We start from the raw sequence: 24,003 nt of genomic DNA on the forward strand, positions 1-24,003 counted from the left end.
AGTGGCTCTGATTCCTAAGGTGCACATGGGATGGGGCCCCAGGCCAGGGGCTTCCTGAAAATCCCAGGCATCGGCCGCCAGCAAGCTCACTGCCCTGACCGAACAAGGAGGACAGACTGCTCCTGGGGAAACCTCCTTCTCCTGGTAGCACATGTTTTACAGCTGTGACGTATTTTTCATCTCCAGAAAAGCCTGTGGCCTCAGCAGAGCAGCCAGCCATCCTCTGGGCATACAGAACGGGTCCTGGGAGGCCCCCTGACCTCTGAGGCCTGACTATAAAGCACATTTAATGTCCTCTTTACTCACAAAGGCACTATCCGCACTGTGGGTTATCCGTACCAAACAGAATTCTCAAGACTGGCTTCTGCAGTTTAATTCAAGATGTGTTCAAGGAACAGAAACTGATTTATTATCTTTTTCAGGCCTTATCCCTTAGTCCTAAGGGACTGAAAAATGGAAACAACATCTCCTGATACCTCCCTACACCAAAACCGAATGAAACTCTGTTGAAACACAGCCCAAAGTCAACACCCCCACTTCCGGAAGATGCATCAGTTCCTCTGGATTAGCCATGCCCAACCTTCTTCAGTCATCCAGAAAGGAGGGCCACCGTGATCCCCAGGATAACCCATTTCTCCTCCCACCACCTGGGGACAACACACGAATAGCCTACCTGCTCACAAGTTGTTAGGCCTGTGAGCTTCTTGGCAAGATCACCAAGGTACTCTCCTGAACCTGAGACAGTTTACAGTTCTACTGCTCCCACCTTCCCTTGCCCCTGGAGCTCTACCTGTACTCTGGCGACCACTGGCTTCAGCCTCACTGAGTCCTTTTGAAATCCACAGGTTACCGGCACCCACCCAGGCGGAGAAGCACATGACCAGGAACAGTGCCATCAGCACGTGCGGGCACTGGGAGCAGCCTCCTCACTGGGCAGGCCTCGCTGGACCGGCACAGAAGCCAAGGGCCGTTGATCCAGCATGAGATTCTTTAAGTCTGTACACACCAGCCCTGCTTAAACGCACATTAGGGAACTAAAACGAGCACAATGTCCCTGCAGCTGCACACAGCATGCTCACTGCACACTTAAGCTTTTATGTTTCATACCCCACACCTGCTGACTGGTACCTCCAAAGCTTGTGTGGAATGATGTGCAAGCCTTGCCCGTGCTGGGTTCACTGATCTTGAATGATTCCTGAGGGCCGGGGCAGGAGGGGCTCAATTTGGATGGACTCCTTCCAGGGGAGAACATAAAGCCCTCTGTCTTTCCTTCAAGGTTCTGCAAAGGGTGAGTCTCTGCCCACCTTTCCGGACTGGTCTCTAAAGCCTCCTGCAGAGACTGGCCACCCACACCTCTCCCAACAAGCATGCCTTGTACTCTCCCTGCACTCTTGAGTTTTAATCACATCCGTACTTTATCCAAAATGGCTTTCCCACTAATCTCTATTCAACTGTGATTCCTCCTTTGGATCCAGCCCAACCCAGCCATCTCCGTGAAAACCCCTGGATCTCCACACACCTGGCTGCTCTTTCCGCTCGGACACCCTCGGCACCTGCTCAAGGGCGGTCCCTCCAGGATTTACACACCGGCCTGGATGGGGGTGACTGTGGGCGAGCCCACGTCTGGGTCCAGCCCTGACCTGTGCACAGCAGGGAGCATGTGATGTGAGGGGGACGCATGAGACCACCCAGAGTGGCTGAGACTCACAGGAGAGCAGGGCGCGGTGAAGTGTCATTCTTATGTGTCAAGCTGAGGTTTTTTTTTTTTTTTTTTAATTTTTGGTGAGATGAACTTGGGTGAGTGTGATGAAGCCAAGGGCAGACACTGAGTTTTCATTCTAGTTGCTACACCATTAAGGTTGCTGACCAGCCCCCGAGGGACCAGGAACAAAAGGCATCACGGCAAGTGAGAGGCCCAACTGACCAATATTCACATGGGCTGGCCGTTCAGCTAAAAGCCTTGTTTACTAAGAAAAAAAAAAAAGTCCCCGTGGTCAAGCTCTGGGGCCATGTGCTGGAAGCCTGGGTGCAGGGTCTGTGTCCCCCTACTCAGTGCTTCCTCCTTAGCAGCTGCTCAATTAACATTACTGAACAAGTGAATTTCTCTTTATTCAGAGTCCATTCAAACACAGGTACCTTCATATGTGCAATGTTACTGGAGAAATAAAAGTAGAATCAACACAGAGAACAAACACTGCCCACATTTCTTCACTGGAGGACGGGTGTTATCCAAGCCACAATGTCTGCACCGTCCGATCCCATGGACAACCACCACCATGGAGATGAAATGTGAGCAAACAGGAGGAAGGAAATATCCCATGTTGAGATCATCACACCTACATCTCTGCTGTAGTGTCCAGAACCATTTCACCATCTCAGAGCTGATACATGGTGTTTAGAGGAAGACATCAATGACGTGCGATGATGTCTGGGAATGTTCAAGAGGCCTTGGCTCTCACCTTGGACAGCAACATCTCGTTCTTGCGGCCTTCCTGCAGGGGAAACAGAAAGAGAGAGCAGAGAGGTGGGGACCGTGTTAGCGCCCACCTCTGCATCCTTCCCTGTACCCGGAGCGGCCTGTGGGTCAGTGGACAGGCCTCCTTTTCCACTGCCACCAGTATAGGGGAGGTTCCTGGACACATGCTTCAAGGAAGGCCCCAACAGTCACAAAGACCGACTGTCAGACTGAGGACAGGAGAGGATTAGGCACTGTCATCCCCAAAGACTTCAGTCCCCAAGGGGCAGAAGCAGAAAGCAGACGCTTCTCTGCTGATCTTGGATGCCTCCAGTGAGGAAGGGGAGAGTCCCGGACACCATGGCCCAAGGAGTCCTAAGAGACAGCAGATGGAGCATGTAGAAAAGCTCTTACCCCACAAGAGCGAAGGTTAAGAATATCCTCAGCTTTAACAGAGACACCCACAGCAGACAGAGGGACAGAAACATATTGAGGGACACCTCTCCCATAAAGTGAGCTGCAGGAAACCCATCACTGAGGGTGCTGTAGGATGTGGACGAGCTCACGGGCCTCATCCCGTGTGCAGAGTCTGGCATCCAGGGTACAAGGCCATCGCTGTGTTGTTTTGAATCCCCTTCTTCCAGAGCATCTCACTGTGCGTCCTCCTCCCTGTTTGCAGTGGCCTTGATAGCTCAGGATACTTCCGTCTGCTAGCACATGTCCACTTCCTCCCTGGACTTCAAGGAGCCCTGTTTACAGTGAGAGGTGAGCGTGGAAGGGGAAGGACCTCGAGGGGTCGAACCCGAGCCTTCAGTCACCATGCTGCCACTTAGTGTGGAAGAAAAACTTGGTCACCCTTGGCCCTTTCTGCATCCAAGGCGCCCAAAGTCCTCAAAGATGTTTCCCCCTCCCTGGGCTTGGCCAGATGCTCCCACTTCTCTGGAGGCCCTTTGCTCTCGGCTGCAGTGACCCTGGTTCACCTTCAGGGTTTCTGTATACCTTCCATTCAGAGCTGGGGAGGGCTGGGTGGGCGTGAAGCTGAGTTGTTCTGCCAGAAGCAAGATACTCTGACATTTTTTAAGCACATGTTTTTGGAGGGGGAGATAACTTCTAGGGGAGAGAAAGAAGGTGAAGGTGAGTAACATTTGTTGTGTCAGAGAAGTTGAGAAGACAGTTTTCTTATTTAAATGTAAATGGGGAGCAGTAAAGACGAACAAAACAGGCAGAGAGGCACACTATTACACTGGTAGACTGCTTTCTCTAGTTCTGTGTGTTTTCGAAATTTTCCATAAGAAAAAGATAACACAATATAACAAGGAATAAATAAGTTTTAATTGCTATTCACATCACCTTATGAAGGAGGAAAAAACAAAAAATAACCCCAAAACAAAAAACCTTGGAAGCATCAAAACTGCTGCTATGGAAAAGTCCCCAGCAGGGGTCATTCTTCTCATCACACCACACTGAGATGAGCTTCAAGTTTTCAGTAAAGACATTTCAGGCCGTCATGCCTGGTGTGTGAGCACTACTTAATTCATGCAATCTCCTGGAAGCCTTGTAGGAGATGACAGAATGATATTGTCTGTCTGTTCAAAGCAAATACAGAGAGAGTCCTTTAGGTCTTTCTCCGCACGTCTGCTTCTTGCCTGCTGAAGAAAGTATGGGGCCTGTTATGTGCCAGACACTGTGAGCTCCACTCACTCGAGATTACGTGCTCAAACTCAGCATCATAAAAATGTATGGCTGGCCTTCGTCAGAGCCAGGCAAGAATCTAAATATTAGTTTGGGCAACTTGTGAGAAACTGCTTTGAGAAACACGATTAGTTGGTGTAATACTGCCATTAAGGTGTTTTCAGAGTATATGTTTTTTCCCTGGCAGACTTGTTATTAACAAACCCTCCCAGGGAAAGTGAGTTGATGGCATTTTAGAGATAACTCAATGTCTCTACTCAAAAGGGTCTTGATCTCAGAGGAGGTTGGAGTCAGGATGCGGGCATGACCTAGTGCCTACATGGAGCCCACGGGGTCACAGGAGCTCAATTAATGTGGAGTCAACTGTACCCCATAAAGGGATGCTGGGGTGGTCAAAGGGAAGCTGTGGAGGCTCAGTGGTAAGGAATTCGCCTGCCGACGCAGGATATGCTGGAGACTTGGCTTTGATCCCTGGTCGGGAAAATCCCCTGGAGAAGGAAATGGCAACCCACTCCAGTATTCTTGCCTGGAGAATCCCATGGACAAGAGCCTGGCAGGCAACAGTCACAGGGCTGCAGAGAGTCAGACACGACTGAGAACACACGCGTGCCGAGTGGTGGTCAAAGACCATGTTCTGGATGACACTGCTCTGCACGAAGGATACTTACTGCCCAGCATGGTGCTGGGACCAGGAGGCAGGAAGAATTCAGAAGTGGGGAGAAGAAAACCAAGCAGGTCGGGGAAAAACAAGCAGAGGAGGCAGAGCAGAGGGTTCTGGGAGAAGATTCCATCCTGGGATGAAAATCTGATTCTTCAAACTGCTTTTCTCCCTCAAATGAGATCTTACACGAAACTGCAATATGTAAAATGGCAGAATTACTCTAACTGGAAGGAGGCGATGGGAGCTAGGGAGCAGCAAGGAAGCCTCAACACCTGCGGTGGCCCCAACTTACCTCAGAGGAGCTTGAAAAAAATTTCTAAGATTTTAGAATGCTAACTCATGGTTTTAAATTTTTACCAAGTAAAATGATTAAAAAAAAAAAAAAAGGGAGGACACACTGTCACCATCATTTTATAAGAGAGGCAATCGTAGTATCAAAAAATAAGACAATTTTTTTTTTTTTAAAGGTGAGTGCTTTAAGTGAAATCCATGTAGCCATCTGCAGCAAATAGTCCATTCCCCTTCCCCTTTTTCCATCTTGCTTCGGACTGAAGGACACTGAGGCCAGCACCTGGTCTGGGTCTGGGGTCTTCACGGGTTCTGAGGGACCCACCTCCCGTCTCTGACTGACAGTAACTGTGCCAAGGAGGCAGGAACATGGAAATCCTGTCCTTAACATATCTGAGGGAACTGCCTCCTTCAGAGATGGCCCCCAGCCTTCATTCTGAGAGCGTGCAGTGTAGTAACGAGCTTTTCCATCTCACTTTTATTTGCTTTCATTTTGACAGCTTATACTTATCCTCCCAACTCATCTGCTCTTTGTTTCTGCTGTCAAAATGGCAGTGCTAGTGTGTCCAAGCAACGTTTAAGTGTAATTCTTCTCCTCCGGGCCTTTTCTCTTTGTGTGTTATTTGGGAAAAAGAGCTCAGGTGGGGGAGCGGTGGGTCCCTGTTTACTTCCTGTAGCTCTCTTGCTGGCCCTTTGGCTCCAGCCCCTACTGACCAGAGGCTCAGCAGCTCGCCTGGTCACTTTGCCCAAGACTGAGTTCTCACTGGGGAGAGGTCTTCCCTGACCACACCACTACATCAGTCCCCTCAAGGCAAAGGCTGGAATTACTTCTGACTTGTTATTACTTGTTTATTGAAAGGATGAGACATTCTGAAATGCCTACAGCTGTGGCTCTCAAAACTTCCCTCAATAATGGGAAGAAGCGGCAGAGAAGGAAAACAGGAGGGAAGGGAGGAAGGAAGAGAGACGAGCCACAGAAAACATGTAAGAACAAAAACATTGGTATGGAAAGACTATTTTTTATTCCATTGACCACATGCCAGGATACAACTACCTTTAGCTTCCCTGTATCTTCAGCAATCTCTAAATTCACTAAAACTACACAGATTTATATTAGAAAGGGGGAAAGAAGTCCTGAAAATAAAGCTGATGAAATCTTGGCAAGTGACGGAATGAAGTCTCTTTCTGGAAAATCTCTTAAGAAAAGGGCACTTTCCTTTCTGGAATGATGGACAGTAATCCTGCCCAAATGCAAGAGAAAAGACAGGGGTCAACAACATTTGGCAGAGGGTGGGTGTGACAGGTGCCAGACACGTGCACAGCTGGTCCCTACCCATGTGCATAGCAGGCCAGTGGCAGGATGTGAACCCAAGCCTGTCACACTCACAGTTCACTCCCCTCACACAGGGCTTCTCAAGGTTCCTCGCAGCTTAAGACTGGGAGGAAGGGAAATGCTCGATCTGAATCTATAACAAATACTGTTTCCAGGTGGCCCTGCGATGTCATTTTACTTGTGAGTTTAATGTGGCTACAGAGTGTCAAGAAAATGAAGTGAGGTTTCTTGGAATTGAAGTTCAGTTAGAGCTTCAAGATGGGCCACAAAACAACACAATCGTGACCTACTCAGATGCACACTTTATTGCCCGGTCAACTGCCCACTTGCTATTTCCATTTCAGACCAGTGGAAAACCAAAGAAACGCTCTGGTTTGCAGAGGTTCATCTGGGGGCGGTGGTGTTGAACAAGAACCTTGCCCAGCCTCAAGGGCCCCATCCCCCTCTTACCTCCTTGAACTCTTTCACGGTCTTAAAGTACAGCCTCTGTTTTTCTAACAATTCCAAGTACTGGTCGTTCAGCTGGTCTCTTCTCATCTTGTTTTCTTGCTTCTTCTTCTCCATCTGTTGAAACATTTGGGGAAACAGTGATGAAAAGCCAGGTTCTGACCAAAGGTGGCTGACAATGTCCAGAAGGAAACTATTACTAACTTTTCATGGATTTCCTTCCAGTAGTTTCCTTCTATGCATCATTTCTGAGGTTGTTTTTATTTATCTGCATGATACGGCATAGGAACTATAATCTGTTCAGCAATTCTCCTGTCATTGGGAATTAACTGCTTCATCTAACTCTTTCTTTGTGTGTGTGTGTTTGTGTGTGTATGTGTGAGTACAATTTCACAAGCAACAGGTAGGCAGTTTCCTCTTTACTCAGGAGCCTTTCCACAGGCCACAAACACCTATTCTATTACTTGCACTCCCTGCTGGTCTGTTCTGTGTACACCCTGCACCTGCTGGTTCTGGGGGAACCTGTGCTCTGGGGCACAGACACTCCCCTGCCACCTCTATCCAAGCAGAACCCATCATGGTACCCAGATACAGGGGGCTGTGTTTTTGTTTCTTTTAAACAAACACAACAAAAGACATCCACTCAAATAAGTGCTGTTCTGCAGAGCAGACAAGACTTAATCCATTCCAGTGCCAACCAACATTCAAAGTCTACCTGGAACCCTCAATGAGAACTACTTTTGGACTCAATGAATTCACTTGTTCAACAAAGAATTCTTTGGTGCCAACTATGCGTCAGGTGCTGTGCCAGCCACCAGCAACACAGACATGAGAGGAGACAGCCCTCCCCATTCAGGGACCTGAGCAACCTCCTGGTGCCCAGCCACCTCGTGGGGGTACAGACACAGCAGCAGCCTCCTCTGCTGGCCAGTACCAAGATGCCTTCACCATGAAGCTTAGGGCAGAATGGAAGGAATGAAGGAGTCAGGCCCATTTCCTTCCTGGGGAATGCTTCAGATAGTAACAGAAAGGGAAGCCAAAGCAGGGGAAAAAAACCCAGTAACTTCCTCTTGTTCTTTGCTATGAGCAAGACTATCTCCTTGAGGATGAGCATAGTGAGTGGAAAGCCCCTGCACTGAGGGTTGTTACAGGCCTGTGGTTGGCCAGGTTCTCTGCTCCCCACCTCCCTCTAACCCCCGATCATCAAGAAGGGACTCCACTCCCTCCTGCAAGACAGTCTGCCTGCCCTGGGGAAGTGGCCCCACACATGGACAACAGCTGTCTCACTGTGCCCTCATTTTTGTGGCTGAATAGTCTTGTGACCAGTGACACTTTTTTTTTTCTCTTTTGACATGATTTTGTTGACATCCTTAATAAGGAGATGAATATTCTGCTAGAGGGAAAGGGACATGGCAAGCTTTTGTCTGCCATCCCTCTCTGGTGAAATAGGATTACAGACAGCTTGAAGGAGTAGATTTTTAGGACAGGTCCTAAGGCTATTCTTTCATGTGTTTACATTCTGGCCACACTCTCTGGACTACTCTACCCCAGGACTGTGAAAGGAGATGCCCTTTGTCCTCAGGAGGTTTCGCTGCCATGCCCAAGGACCAGGTGTGTGACTATTTGGTCCTACTATTTCTAAAGTAGGACCAAAAGCAAGAGACATTGGAAGTGTTAGTTAGGATTTGTCTGCTGCGGTAGTGGGAGCCTATGGCTGCATGTCTGGCTTCCAGACCATCAGCGAGTCTTCTTTTCTCCTGACAAAGTGTGCACGCGAGGAGCCAGAGTGCAGAAATGCTCACGCTGCCCCTAGCCTGGACAATTCTCTGCAAAGCTATCTCTGGAGCCCCCACATCCCTTTCAGTTCCTCTTTTCTCTTCTGAGGCTCAGTATCCTCTCACTTTAGCAGAATTCAGCAATTACTTGCATTTTTATAGGGGACTCCTGGAAACTAAAATGCTCTTGAGGTGTAAGGAATGGATCTCTGATGGTAAAATGTCAGGAACCAGACAGCCAGTGAGGACTTGATTCTGGGCAAGAGAGAAGGCCTGCTGGTGAAAGCCAGCTTCCCATCTGTGAAACGGGGCACACACTCACGTAAGAGGGCTTCTGGGAGGATGAGCACAGTGCTTGACCCTCGGTGGGTATTACATCCACAGAGCTGTTGGTAACCATCTGAAAGACTGATGCAGGCAGCCTATGGAGCTGGCCTGCCCACTGTAGGGTCAGAGACCTTAGTGGGACCCCTTGCAGAGACATGAAGATGTGTCTTCAGAACTGAGAGCACATCCCCAGGACAACTGGAAGAGACCTGCTTTCTCCAGGGCCTTCTCCCATCACCAGTGTAAAACTCTGGCCACATTACAGAAAAAAAGCAGTCTGACCTTCATTCGACTTTGCTTAATTCCTTCTACGATTTGTTCCATCTGACGTAAAAACTGGTCCCGGGAAGCAGAGGAGGCCATGGCTCTGAAAGAAAGACCAGCAGAGGTATGACCAGCAAACAGGATTCAAGAAAGGGGAGGAATTGAGGAGTCAGTCCAGATAATGCCCCAGGAGGTAGATAGGCCGTTGCAAGGCAGGAAGGACCCATGGGGGCCCTGTGATCCCAGGCAGCCAGAGATTTTAATTTGTGAGCAAGGCATGAAAGTTAGCTTGGTCTTACAAATAAATATTAATCTGTTTTTCCCCCAACCCTCTCTATAGTTTTCTTACTAATAGACACTTTCATAAATAAAATGTGACTGAAATTAACAATTAAAAAAAAATTTTGAATGGTGACAGGTACTGCTTAAGGAATGAATTTCAGTTCAGTTCAGTCGCTCAGTCGTGTCGAACTCTTTGCGACCCCATGAACTGCAGCACACCAGGCCTCCCTGTCGAGTCGGTGATGCATCGAGCCATCTCATCCTCTGTCATCACCTTCTCCTCCTGCCCTCAATCCCTCCCAGCATCAGAGTCTTTTCCAATGAGTCAGCTCTTCACATGAGGTGGCCAAAGTACTAGAGTTTCAGCTTTAACATCAGTCCTTCCAAAGAACACTCAGGACTGATCTCCTTCAGAATGGACTGGTTGGATCTCCTTGCAGTCCAAGGGACTCTCAAGAGTCTTCTCAAACACCACAGTTCAAAAGCATCAATTCTTCGGTGCTCAGCTTTCTTCACAGTCCAACTCTCACATCCATACATGACTAATGGAAAAACCATAGCCTTGACTAGATGGACCTTAGTTGGCAAAGTAATGTCTCTGCTTTTGAATATGCTATCTAGGTTGGTCATAAATTTCCTTCCAAGGAGTAAGCGTCTTTTAATTTCACAGCTGCAATCACCATCTGCAGTGATTCTGGAGCCCAAAAAAATAGTCTGACACTGTGTCCACTGTTTCCCCATCTATTTCCCATGAAGTGATGGGACCAGATGCCATGATCTCCGTTTTCTGAATGTTGAGCTTTAAGCCAACTTTTTCACTCTCCTCTTTCACTTTCATCAAGAGGCTTTTTAGTTACTCTTCACTTTCTGCCACAAGGGTGGTGTCATCTGCATATCTGAGGCTATTGATATTTCTCCTGGCAATCTTGATTTCAGCTTGTACTTCTTCCAGCCCAGTGTTTCTCATAATGTACTCTGCATATAAGTTAAATAAGCAGGGTGACAATAAACAGCCTTGATGTACTCCTTTTCCTATTTGGAACCAGTCTGTTGTTCCATGTCCAGTTCTAACTCTTGCTTCCTGACCTGCATATAGGTTTCTCAAGAGGCAGGTCAGGTGGCCTGGTATTCCCATCTCTTTCAGAATTTTCCGCAGTTTATTCGGATCCACACAGTCAAAGGCTTTGGCATAGTCAATAAAGCAGAAATAGATGTTTTCTGGAACTCTCTTGCTTTTTCCATGATCCAGCAGATGTTGGCAATTTGATCTCTGGTTCCTCTGCCTTTTCTAAAATCAGCTTGAACATCTGGAAGTTCAAGGTTCATGTAATGTTGAAGCCTGACTTGGAGAATTTTGAGCATTACTTCACTAGCGTGTGAGATGAGTGCAATTGTGTGGTAGTTTGAGCATTCTTTGGCATTGCCTCTCTTTGGGAATGGAATGAAAACTGACCTTTTCCAGTCCTGTGTCCACTGCTGAGTTTTCCAAATTTGCTGGCATATTGAATGCAGCACTTTCACAGCATCATCTTTCAGGATTTGAAATAGCTCAACTGGAATTCCATCACCTCCACTAGCTTTGTTCATAGTGATGCTTTCTAAGGCCCACTTGACTTCACATTCCAGGATGTCTGGCTCTAGGTGAGTGATCACACCATCATAATTATCTTGGCCGTGAAGATCTTTTTTGTACAGTTCTTCCATGTATTCTTGCCACCTCTTCTTAATATCTTCTGCTTCTGTTAAGTCCATACCATTTCTGTCCTTTATCGAGCCCATCTTTGCATGAAATGTTCCCTTGGTATCTCTAATTTTCTTGAAGAGATCTCTAGTCTTTCCCTTACTGTTGTTTTCCTCTATTTCTTTGCATTGATCGCTGAGGAAGGTTTCTTATCTCTTCTTGCTATTCTTTGGATCTCTGCATTCAGATGCTTATATCTTTCCTCTTCTCCTTTGCTTTTTGCTTCTCTTCTTTTCACAGCTATTTGTAAGGCCTCCCCAGACAGCCATTTTGCTTTTTTTGCATTTCTTTTCCACGGGGATGGTCTTGATCCCTGTCTCCTGTACCATGTCACAAACCTCCGTCCATAATTCATCAGGCACTCTATCTATCAGATCTAGTCCCTTAAATCTATTTCTCACTTCCACTGTATAATCATATGGGATTTGATTTAGGTCATACCTGAATGGTCTAGTGGTTTTCCCTACTTTCTTCAATTTAAGTCTGAATTTCACTTAATTTTTTAAAATCTGCAGCTTTAGAGGCACTGATCAAGGCACTGGCTGTCCAGTGGTTAAGACTTCACCTTTGAATGCAGTGAGTTGAGTTTGATCCCTGGTGGGAGAGCTAAGATCCCTCATGCCAAAAAACTGTAACATAAATAACAGAAGCAATACTGTAACAAATTCAATAAAGACAAAAAATAAAAGGCACTGTTCAAGACTGGAAGACATTTTCTGAGATTTTCCTAAAACCAGGCTGGTAAAGCTGTTCCTGTTTCCAGGAAGAGCAGCTAAACAAGTGATGACCTAAAAAAACATGCCTGTTCACCTCCAGTCCTGCAGAGGGACTGATACGAGAAGGATCAGAGCACACGATACAAGGATGAGAAGAAATCTTTCAAAGGATGGGCCAAGAGATAGCAGAACTTCCACAAAAACACTCCAACCTCAGCTTCTCTCAATGATCAGGGATACAGATGAAGGCATCATTTTTAGAAATGTCACAAGGTTGTAAGTCACTAACTGAATCTGAATATTAAATGGAGCTGTTTGTTTTCAATTAGAAGTGAAACTTGAAGTTCAGAGCTTGTAATCCAGCTAAGATCTTAGCTGCTGGTCACAGCAGAGTCAGTGCTGGTAAGAGAGGAATTCTTCTGGACAGAGTACCAGCCTGGGGTTGCCTGGATGGCAGACAAGGGAATGGTTATCTTTGAGGGCTGGTATGATTTCAGTAGAGGTGGGCTTTGCTGTTCAGTTTTTAGAGAAAACATTTATATTTGAACACGGTAATTTAGAGTATGCACATGACTTAAAATCTACCACCAAATTTGAAAACTATTTAAAAAAATATATAGATTATTTTATTACCTAGATTTTATTTTTTAATTTACTTTTTTCCCCAACCAAGGATTGAATCCAGGCCCTCCATGGTGAAAGAGTAGAGTCCTAATGACTGGACGGCCAGGGAATTCCCTCATTATCTAAATTTTAAAGCATCTATATGTGTGCAAAAACAAATGTTATTAATCTAATCTTAGTAGGACAAAAGTAATCTACAAAGAAATTATAGTAGTTAGGCATAGTCAAATTATTTGAAAGCTAACTTTTCCCCTAAGCTACTCCTTGGTGTTTTTAAAATTTGCTGTAAAATCATTATGTTTTTGTAAGAACTCAAGGTCTGCATAAACCAAGACACATATGCACACAGCAACAGGGGTGGAAGTATAAGAATCCCAGCCTGGGCACTGAGCTTTGCTGCAAAACGGAGGTGAGCTGACGCCGTGCAGGGCACACGGATGGTGACTGGAAGAGAACACTTACTGTGAGAAGTTCTCATGAATGGAGTTCAGCAGGCTGATCTGGGGAGGAAGGAAGAACAAGAACAATAAGCAAAGGCCAAAAGATGCCTGTGCCACCCCAGCCACTGAAAGCCTGGCGCCTGTCTCTGGATACTGCTGAAAGGAACACACCTTGTTCATGCAGGTAAAAAGTAACACAAAGACAAGAGCAACGTGTTCTCAGCCTCATAGTTTCCCCAGAGCCTCCAGCTGTAACAAGCATGACCTTGGTAGCATAGGAGGAGGGCTCCGCGATGGGACCTAAACCCCAGCTGAGACACATCTAAGCCAACATTAGGGTTCCTTGGGGAAGCTGCACCACTGTCCTTTCGATCTCACCAAACACGGAACTTCATTTTCAGGGCCATCAGTCCAGCGGAGAGTCAGTGAGGGAGGGAAGGTGAGAACACTGTGCCCACCCTACTCCTTCCCACAGAGTTTCTGCCAATGGGTCTGCTGCCAGGCAGCTCTGAGAGCCTCCAAGGGTACGTGCCCCATTCAAGGTCCCTCCCCCATGGAAATGCCGTGGCCCGTACACAAGACCCTTTATCTGCCCCGATGACAGTCCAGGTCAGGGCTCTGAGTCTGGAGTCTAGAAACCTAGGTTGTCTTTCCAGCTCTGTCACTGACCCTCGCCTGTGAGCCCAAAACTAAGCATTTACTATACTTGGACTCAGGTTCACACTCTGAAACATGGAGATGATATTCTTGTCCTTGACTCCACAGGCATGTTGAAAGCTAAAATATCACAAGTATAAATAGATTTGGAATAAAATGTACAATTTACCCAAATGAAAAGTTCTAACTGCATTAATATTGCTTGGAATTAAAAAGCTGCCACCACCCTGCATACTCCTAAAGGAATGCAATAACCTTAAACACTGCTGATGAAGGGAAGTCAATGGGGTTTAAGGCTTTCTCACAAGGAGCTGGCCTGTCCCTGAGTTAGGGGACAAGTCTTCTCCTTACCAGGCGGGAAGACCCCCAAGTCAGGGTATGCAGCAGAGCAATCCCCCAGGTCTGATGAAAATCTCCCAAATGGACTCATCTGTTCAAACACCGATCAAATGTTTGTTATGTGTCTATCACTGTGTAAGGCCCTGGATACAGAGGAAACAGAACCCAAACCCTCCTCAAGGAGTGCCTCTCGGAGGAGAGAGATTGATCTGGCTTGACTGGCAAAAATAGGTAGTCAACAGGGAACTCAAACTGGGGCTATGAAACAACCTAGAGGGGTGGGATGGGGTGGGAGGTGGGAGGGAGGGTCAAGAAGGAGGGGACACATGTCCACCTATGGCTGACTCATGTTGATGTATGGCAGAAACCAACACAAGATTGTAAAGTAATTATCCTTCAATTAAAAAAAACAAACCCCCAAAATGAAAAATAGGTAGTCAAGATAACTATAGCCACAGAGGCTTCCATTTGGGTCCAGGTAAAAGATACATCTGTAATAGTATTCTTATTCAAGTGGTAATTAGTGCAGGCTACAAGATGATAACGAAATAAACAAAGATTCTGTCTCCCTCAAGGTGAGGGGTAGGAAGGAGCTCATACGTATCACTGTGTGCTAGGTACTTCAGGGACACTGTCGCATTCATTCTCTATCACTGTAGGGTATGTGCTGAGGGTCAGGAGAAGGTCAGACTAAAACCCAAACCCAGTGACTCCAGAGCGCCTGCCCCCGCCACCACACTGCTGCATGCTGCAGCTGTAAAGGTGCCGCTGCTCGTTTCTAAATACAGCTGCACACCCGCCCCGAGCCACTGCTTTCCACGGAGGGAGCTGTGAATCACCAGCAGATCTGACCTGAGGGAGAGTCGGAGCAATATGGAGCGGCTGCTCACGGTCAGCCCTGCCACTCCTGCTTTCGATTTTACAATTGAAAGCAATTCTTTCAGTTCATGCCTCTGTCTGACGCTGATGACTAAACAGCCATTTCCCCAGGTCAACTCTGACGGCCCACCTTCCCCATTTCCTTCAGTTGGTTCTTTCCTTCATTTAAAGCTCAAACTCAAGTTTCACCAAGTCCAAGCCCTTCTCCGTATCTACCTCTTGTGCTTCCAGGATGTTTCTTTTTAGGATGGTGCCTCTTGCAGGGCACCATACAACCGCTGCCCACTCTGCACGGTGACAGCCCCAAGGAATCATGCACTTTCTGACCTTGTACCCAGCACTGGGCACATGACACACACGCATCTATGTTACCTTCTTTCTATAAAGGCTCTTACCTCTTTCTCCAAATAAACCTTCTTGTCGTCCAGGGTATTATATAAAGTGAAGAACTGCTTGGTTTCTTTGTGCACTGCCGAAACTGTAAATGCAGAGAAATCAGCGAGCACATGAGTGAGAAAATATGTCAATGATCCCAAGTGCCCTCTCCCTGCTGAGGCTCTGCAGGACTGGGACCTGCCAGGCTGGTGCTCACTCTCATTTGCGAGGAAGCCCCATGGTGCACAGAGGCCGTGTGTGGGGGGCTGCTGCGGGCTGGCAGCAGGTGGCAGCCGTGACAGCCCTGCCAGGACAGGAGCTAGAGGAAGCTCCCTGCCAGCGTGCAGGATGGGGCATTTCTCTGAAGTCCTCCAAGTGAGGGTTCCAGGAGAAAGGGGGCAGGGAGGAAGCAGCCCCACGCCAGCTCTTCCTGTCTGTGTGGCTCCCTCCCTTTCCAGGTTCCTCATGAGCAGGAGCCATAGTTGGCTCACTTTTGTAAACCCTGTGCTTAAAGGGAAAGATTTAACTTAGGGAAGAAACTATTTTCTGCTGAGAAACTGCCACTGTTGACACCTACCCTGATCATCTGAATTAAATGTGAGGACTAAAACATCTGGGTGGGGGTAAAACATAAAAGGAAGCACATATGCTCTGAGGAAGACAGTGCTCCAGCTAGAACTAGGAAGGATGGCTGAGAGGTCAACATCTCAAGGGAAAATTGGGTGTACTTTAGAGAAGACTGGGAGTTTCCCAAGTGGGAACTGTAGGGCCCTGGCCTCCTGGACCTGCAGACCAGCTCACAGGGGTGAGGGACACAGGGACTGCAGGGGCCCAGCTGGACCAGACAAGGCAGGACTCTGCTCAGGATTCTGAAGACTGTCCATCCAGTTATGGAGAGCTATGACATATTAAGGCTTTTAAAGCAAGAGTGTAAAATGATGAAATTTATGTGAGAACGCGCTCTCAGGCAGGAGTGAGGAGAAGGCGGCTATAGTAGGAGTCCAGAAGAAACAGACATGATACTATTCAGAAACAGAATTGGCAGAGCAGCATGAGTCAGAGAAGACAGAGGGTCTAGCCGGGCTCGACAGCAATCACAGTGAGTGAGGGGAAAGATGGGAGGGAGGCAAAGTCTTGTGCCTGCCGAGTCTGAGGTACCCAGGAGATATGCAAGAGTGGAGCCTAAGGAAGGGGTGATAGTCCAGGACCTGTTTACTGAGGGTAAGTGAGGAGGTCCTTGAAGGGTTTGTCTAACAGAATGGAGAAAGGGTCCCAGGTGCAGGTAACAGGAGGAGACAAGGCCTAGGATGTCAAAGTTCATGGTGTGCTGAACAGCAGTGTGTGGACTGGGGAGGAAGAGGACGACTGAGAGCAGGAAGAGGCCTCCTGGCAGGCCACCTAGACTGGGGAGGATCCTGGATAGAATGAGAGCACTTTCCTTCAGTCTAGGGAGCTTGTGTGGGTCTGTCACAGGAGAGAAGTGATGCAACTGGATGGGTGGATGAGAGGGATTCAGAGAAGCAGCTGCAGACCAGTGAATGGTTACTGGGCTATGATACAAGGAAGCAGAGGTACGGCAGAAGCACTGCGAAGAAAACAGCAATGGCAGCTTTGAGGGTCACTCTGAGCCTGATGAGACGTGATCCCTGATTTAGGTTGAGGGACACCCAGTCTTGAATGACACGACGCTGTTAAAGGCAAGGATCACATGAGAAGAAGGTTCACAGAGGAGGACAGTGAGTGAGGACTGATCTAGAGATGCTGGCATCACAAGGTTCCATGTGCAGTTGGAAAGCGGAGTCTTTCCAACTCCAGCTATAGCAGGAGTGATGGCTGATGCGGATGAGGGTGGGCTGAAAGCATTACTCCAAGAGCTCAATCAGCTTAAGCCATCTATCCATGGAGAGGGAGTCAGGCCTCTACAGTGTTGTGCCTGGGATTCTGGGCTACGTGGAATGAGGGGGCCTGGTGATGAGCTAAAGCCCTTTCCAGGGCTGGCTTCCATGGACAGAAACACCACGCTACAGTGGGTCAGAGCCCCTTGACCCCTGCCCCTCCCAGGGCCAGCCTCAGGACAGTATGTGGTCGATGCACCTACTCTGGCGGTAGAGTTCAATAAATCTCTTCTGATACTGTATTAGCTCGGCTCGGCTGGGCACTTCATCAATCTTGCGATGCAAAATTGCTATTTCTCGATTTCTTCGAGCCTAAATGCAAAAGAGATGGGGAGACAACACTATTTGATGAAAGGCCTTATTTGTTCCCACAAAATATTGCCTCCACTCACCCTGTGCCTGCAAACCAGCCCTGGAATGCAGGCACACAACACCAGCTGGCTCCGATTCTGACTCCCACCTGGCAACACAGAGAGAAGGCATGGCTGTGAACTGGTGCCACCTGTGTACACGTGTGCTAAGCTGCTTCAGTCATGTCTGACTCTTTGCAACCCTGTGGACTGTATCCCCCCAGACTCCTCCTTCCTTGGGATTCTCCAGGCAAGACTACTGGAGTGGGGTGCCATGCCCTCCTCTAGGGCATCTTCCCAACCCAGGAATTGAACCCGCATCTCTTAGTCTCCTGCACTGGCAGACGGGTTTTTTACCACTAGCGTCACCTGAGAAACCCCTAAACTGGAGCCACAGGAGGCAACAAATTAACAGGTCCAGAAGGAAGATTCTGAATGGGACTGTAGCCCCGGCCAGCCCACCAGGCCCCAAGGACTCTGGAGCAGCTGATTCCCCAGAGCCAGGCGGGGACCAGGAGCGCTTCCCGGATGACGAGAGACTGATGCCACCTTGCTGTTCCACACAACTTCCAAATCCCTGAGCCTGTCTGAAAAGCTCCTAAAGCATCTTTCTGGCATTTGCCCCCTCCCATGAAATGAACTGGGCTCTATTAGTCAAACTGCTCCTGATTGCATCTGGGAGGCAGAGTAGTGAGCATGCAGGGGAGACCTTGGGCTCTGAGGCAGGGAGTCTTCTGTGGGCAGCACTGGAGAAGGCTGTCCAGCTCCCCGACACACTCACAGTCTCAATGTTGCCCTCTCCTGTGCCTCCGTGTCCCTCCCTCTCCCAGCTACTTTATCACAGTGGCAGATGGGGACCTCTAATTTATTTGGGTACAAAACCCTTTCCAGTGCAAAACCCACTATCAACTCTGGTGACCAAACCAAAATCAGGTCTGTGGCTTGAGCTAGAGAAGAGGAACAGATCTATTTCTCCTTTTGGCCAAGGCTATATTCCTCATGGGTGCTTGGGCTCTGATGCCTATGTTCCGCCCCCTCCCCCCCCCGGAACCTATAGATGTAATCATTCATTCTTTTCACTGCATCTTTAACCTCTCCTTTTCTATTGGTTTCTTTTTACTGGCATTTAAATATGCTGAAGTCCCTCATCCCTTTAAGGCCCTTCCTTAAACCCTGATCAGGGCCTTCTCTGTGGCCCAGTCCTTAAGAATCTGCCTTCCAATACAAGGAATGTGGCTTTGATTCCTGGTTGGGGAACTAAGACCCATAAGCCGTGGGGCAACCAAGCCCTTGAACTGCAACTAGAGCCCATGCACCACCATGAAGACCCAGGACAGCCAGAAAAGAAAGAAAGAAAAAAGGAAACCGCAAAACCAAGTACTCAAGTGTCTCTGACGTCCTGACTCCCCTCCCCACAAGCCACCCTTCAATCCACTGCCGCTGGCTGCTCCCAACACCCACTGGAAATACTCTCGCCAAGGTCACACAGACCTTCTCTGTGCACCTGTGGCAATTCTCAGCCTCCAGCTCCCTTGACTTCTGGCAACGCTGAACCTTCTTTCCACTGAGCCCTCTGCTCAGTTGCCAGGAGACCTCAGACTCCTGTTTTCCCTGGCCTCGAGCTGCCCACTTGGTCTCAAGCCTCACTAGTGGAGTCCTTCTTCCCCTCTTCACAGCCCAGCCCAGACTATTCCTACTTGGTGGAGTACCCTAATCTTTAAAAGCCCCACAGAGATCTCATGAACATTTCTTTTCACTGTCCCATTCCCTTCAGCCCTATCCTTTTTAATTTAGGCTTTTCCTCAATGAATAACACAAGAATCCACGTTAGTGCCAAGTCGGAAATTCTCCACCACCCTGACTCTACTTTTTTCTCTAACCCATCCCAAGTTCCATCGATACAGCTGCTCAGCCTCTCGGCCACCAGTTCACATCCATACACCCTCACTGAGCCAGCCCTAGCTCGGGCTTCAGCACTGACTCCTGTAGCCCCTTGGCCACTCCCACCAGAACCTGGCCTTCCTTTCCCAGAGAGCAGAGAGAAGTTCCGGGCCAAAGTGCAACAAAAGTTAACTCTTGGCTTTTAAGTGTCCCTGAGCCAGAATCTGGCAATGGAAGAGATTTTACAATGCAATTTTGACTCTGCATGAATTTAAAGCCAACTCTGAAGCCTATGTCCCCATATCTGATGGCGTTCTCACCACCCTGCCTCCCCCTGCACGCCCCTGCCACCCCAGATCATCAACTAACAGCTCATACGGGCACTTACTATTTGAAGAAAAGTACTTGACAAGAACATTAGACCTTGAATCCTGCCTCCGGCACTTTCTAGCTGCTTGTATTTAACAGATTTGAGTCAATTTCTTCATACAGAAAATAAGGCTGATAGCTACTCTCCAGTAAAGGTGATAACCAAGTCAAACGAGATGTTGGTGAAATAACAGACCAATGTGAGGTGTTATAACCAACACCTCAATCCAGAGTTACACTCCAGACAGAACAGCAAACAGCCTTATAACTGAGTCTCCCTGGCTCTTAAGACACTGAGATGCTCTTGTTCTGCGACATGCAGACCTAGTCAGATGGGTTTATCAGCTCGCTTTTACTCACCTGTAGTAGACGGATCTTGTAAAGTTTCTCTTTCTCCATGTTATACCGTCTGTCTAGGTCTTCCTGAAATTGGAAAAAAAACTCCACAATTACCTGCAAATTTTTATTTTTTTGATGAAGTCTTTTGAAGTTGAACAGTTTTTATATATCTCCTTCACTGTGAGGCTCCAAATTTCTTTTTTGAAATGGCTGAGTTCAGGGTTGAGTCCTCATCCTGTGAGACCCTCGACACTCTTTCACATCACTTTGTAACAACTCTTTCTTCTTCTGGGACCCAGGCTGATCCCCCAAATCCATGTGCCCTTCCTTCCCTTAACAAAAAAACCATGAGGAGGAGATAACTAATATTTAAAGAGCCTGCAGTTCTGTGTTGCTGTGTTAGATGATGCTAGCTTGCTTATGTTTCTGTTTAGAGCTGCAATGTCCAATGTGATTGCCACCAGGCACATGTGGCTATTTAAATTCATATTATCTAAAATTGAAAAATATTCAATTTCTCAATTGTCCTAGCCAACCTTCAGATGCTCAGTAACCATACACAGCTAGTGGCCACCATATTGGATAGAGCACAGATCGAAAACACATCCACCACTGTAGAAAGGCCTTTTGGACAGTATTAAAAGGCAGAAACCAGCCCCTCACTGAACCCAATGAGGTAAGAAACGTGGCTGGATGGCTCACTGTGCTAGAGGAAGCTACAAAGGTGTCAGAGGTGCCCCTCTCCCCCTGTGTTTTTGCACACACACACCCCTGCCAGCTCCTCCATGGGGCTCAGCTGCAGGCAAACCCCAACAGCCTTCACTGTGGGAGTTCTGAAGTTCCCTCTCTGGGAGCCTCTGAGGGCATGAAGGGAAGAGGAACCTAGAGGAGGTGAATGGTAGAGGCTTTCCTGTTGCTCCTTTCCTCCTCCTCTTCCTTTTCTGTTCCTTTCTCCTGGAAGCATTCCTTTAACTCAGAACAGGGGTTGGCAAACAGCCCAATGGCTAAATCCAACCGCCCTTGAGCCAAATTTGCCTGTGCCTAGTTTTTTTTTAATTTGTAAATTTTTTCACTGAAAGACAACTGCTCCACAGAATTTTGTTGTTTTCTGTCAAACCTCAACACAAATCAGCCACAGGTATACACATATCCCCTCCCACCTGAACCTCCCTCTGTGCCTAGTTTTATAAATAAAGTTTTATTGGAACATAGCTATGTCTTTTCACTTATATATTGACTCTGAGGACCAGAGTGGAGCTGGCCCACAAGGTTGACAATATTCACTACCTGGCCCTTAACACCCCCTGACCTCGAAACGCAAGCCCATAGACACAGCTCTCTCCCTGCACACTGCCCGCCCCTCGAAGCCTGTGGGCTGTGACCAGCAGGTGTGGCCCTTTACAGGGCTTTCCCCTTCCCAGCTCAGAGGCCAGGCTGGAGATGGAATGCCTGGGCCAGGTGCAGGGCCTCAGGGCTGTCCACAGGGAAGCTGTGCTCCACCCCAGGGGCGGGTGTGCAAGATGGACCAAGGTCCTGAGAGCCCACAGACGAGGAGGTGGCCACAGAGATGATGGAAGGCGGTGTGAGAAGCTTTTGAAGACACAAAGCTGGTCACCACGCCCACAGAGGACAGTACTGGTCCTGAGAATGGGCAGGTACTTACATTGTGCGTCATTGCAGAGGTTAAGGCACCATGTGACTCTCCCCCAGAGAGGGTCTGCAATGAGGAAAAGTAAAAAAAAAAAAAAAAAGAAAGAAAAAATCATCTCTGAGGAAAGAAGCTGAGGGTCCAGAAGTAGGAAGGGGTGGGCTGGCAGTTTGCCGATCATGTCTGAACAGGAAACAGCCCATACATGAGTGCTAGATTTTAAACTGTTCTGAAATGTCCATCAGTCACATATTAACAAGCTAAACTCTGTTTCTAAATGCGAGTCAATCCCTCTAGCGAGGTGTGATGGCTAAGAAGAGAAATGCCGCCCTTAAAGTCTGAGTTCTATACAAACCCAGAGGCTGGCTGAGCTGAACTCAGAGTTTCAGTCTTGGAAACAACTGGAAAGTTGGGGTGGTCCCAATTCACCACCCACGGCCCAGCCATACTCTGCCAAAGCTGCACCAGTCCTCATGGCTGTGGCTGAAGTGACAGAACCCGTCACGAAAGGGAGGCAGCACCTCCATGGCCTGTCTCCCTGATAGCGGGGCAGTGTCCATACAGGCCCAGGCCCAGCCCTGGCAGAAGGCCCTGGCTGCTCCAGTCCCCTCCCTTCCCTGAGCCCCAAGTTCCCCATTTCCCCAAGCAAGAGGGTGCAGTTGACGAGGTCTGAGGCCATACCCTGACCTAAGCACAGAGAGCCTCAGCAAAGAAGCTTTGAATGGAGTATGAGAAGGGAAAACAAACCAGTGATCCCTAAGGTCTCATTTGGTGAGAGAAACAGACTTTATTTTCCATCCTTGTCTACAACAGTTCCTTGGAAGATCAAGGCCCCTGTTCAGAGAGCCAGTGGGACCTGTTCTGAGCCAGGTATGCTCCCCACAACCAGAGCCCCGACCTTACATCTCGAGCGAGCTGCTCTCTGCAGCATCCATGTCCCGGGGCAGGAGTGCAGGGCGAAATCAGCAAACTGGCACACAATTGAGAGGTAAATGGGACAAAGGGGACCAGAGCTCCAGGAGTTCCTAGAAACACCCATTCCTAATGGAGGGGCAGCCGGGCTTGTAAACCGGTTAACGCTTGCCCAGGGTTGCTGCCGTCCACACTCAGAGCTGCTTTAACTCACAAAAAGAAGACAAAGTTCAGGAACACATATCAACGAAAACCATTTGAGAAATGAGTGTTCAGAGGACAAGGTTGAGGAAAAGTCTGGTCCCTTTCAGCACCAGACTCTGCTGGGGAGTCCTCTAGAAACCCTTTCATGGTGGACGTCACAAAGCCCCCAGCCGTCTGGAGCACCCCTCCACAGCCCGTACCTTTTCATCTCTGCCTGGCGCCCTCTCAGCCTTCAGGCTTTCGATCTCCTGCTGCAGCCGTGCCATCTCCTCCTTTAAAAGTAATATGAACATTTACAAGATCTGGACAGGCTAGTAACTGGATGTAATGATTTATCTTGATCTAGAGTCTTATTTTCACATTCGCGAGTTTATGTGGGGACAAGAAGTCCATAAAGAACTAGCCCCCCAGGCCTCTGATTTTCAGCCTGGGAACGTCTTTTTAGGAGGGTAGAGGCAGCCGTATCTCAGTCAGAAGGGGTCTTTCTTCCCCAAGGGCAGGTGAGGCTCGCAGTAATCACTGGGACATGGGATGAATGAGTGGCTTAGAGTCAGTCCCAAGCCGCCTCCTCTTTTTCAGCTCTTCCCCACCTTTCCTGGGACCTTCCAGCCTGGAGCCCTGCCTCATCCAGCCCTCCTCCACTCGTCACCCTCATCTGCTTAAGTCAGGTACAGCTTCTAGAGGGCTCCTACGCCGTAGTGGCCTCTCTTCCCCTAGACTCACAGAACTCAGCCCTCTTTTCCTGTCTCCCACATAGTCACCTGTGCACATATCACCCCCACTATTGGACCATGTGACAGAGACATGTTAGGATTTTAGGGCGGCCCTAGTTTCGTATGATACTACTCCTCTTGTAGAACTTTTCTTTTAAATACGCTTGTAAATTAGAAAACACTGTTTGTTAGACTGTGCTCTCAGTTTGGGGTCTGGCACACAGAGTTACTCATCCAAGTCATTTCTGGTGTCCTCTGATCACAACATAAGCACTTTACTCCTCTTGCACACTACCACGTACCTGCCTGGTGAACCTCCTCTTCCTATCACACCTGGATAGGACCCGCAGCAGCACAAGAGGAGGGAAAGCAGGAGACTGTATGAGAATCTTTGTTA

The 24,003-nt window shown here is 48.2% G+C and overlaps 1 protein-coding gene across 3 annotated transcripts in view; it reads right to left on the reverse strand.

The window, feature by feature from the left end:
• Positions 1–2,136: 2,136 nt before the first annotated feature.
• CCDC93 (coiled-coil domain containing 93) overlaps positions 2,137–24,003 on the reverse strand; it is a 107,123-nt gene continuing 85,256 nt past the window's right edge. For all 3 annotated transcript variants that reach the window (XM_068968087.1, XM_068968086.1, XM_068968088.1), the window contains exons 16-24: positions 23,094–23,165; positions 21,793–21,846; positions 20,151–20,213; positions 17,394–17,502; positions 15,316–15,398; positions 13,068–13,105; positions 9,261–9,345; positions 6,880–6,993; positions 2,137–2,492 (exon numbers count right to left, since the gene is read on the reverse strand). In XM_068968087.1, coding sequence (XP_068824188.1) covers positions 2,439–2,492; positions 6,880–6,993; positions 9,261–9,345; positions 13,068–13,105; positions 15,316–15,398; positions 17,394–17,502; positions 20,151–20,213; positions 21,793–21,846; positions 23,094–23,165 — 672 coding nt within the window. In that variant the 3' untranslated portion in view covers positions 2,137–2,438. The remainder of the gene's footprint in view (positions 2,493–6,879; positions 6,994–9,260; positions 9,346–13,067; positions 13,106–15,315; positions 15,399–17,393; positions 17,503–20,150; positions 20,214–21,792; positions 21,847–23,093; positions 23,166–24,003) is intronic.

The sequence above is a fragment of the Capricornis sumatraensis genome, chromosome 3 (genome assembly GCF_032405125.1).
Source record: "Capricornis sumatraensis isolate serow.1 chromosome 3, serow.2, whole genome shotgun sequence".
Lineage (NCBI taxonomy): Eukaryota > Metazoa > Chordata > Mammalia > Artiodactyla > Bovidae > Capricornis > Capricornis sumatraensis.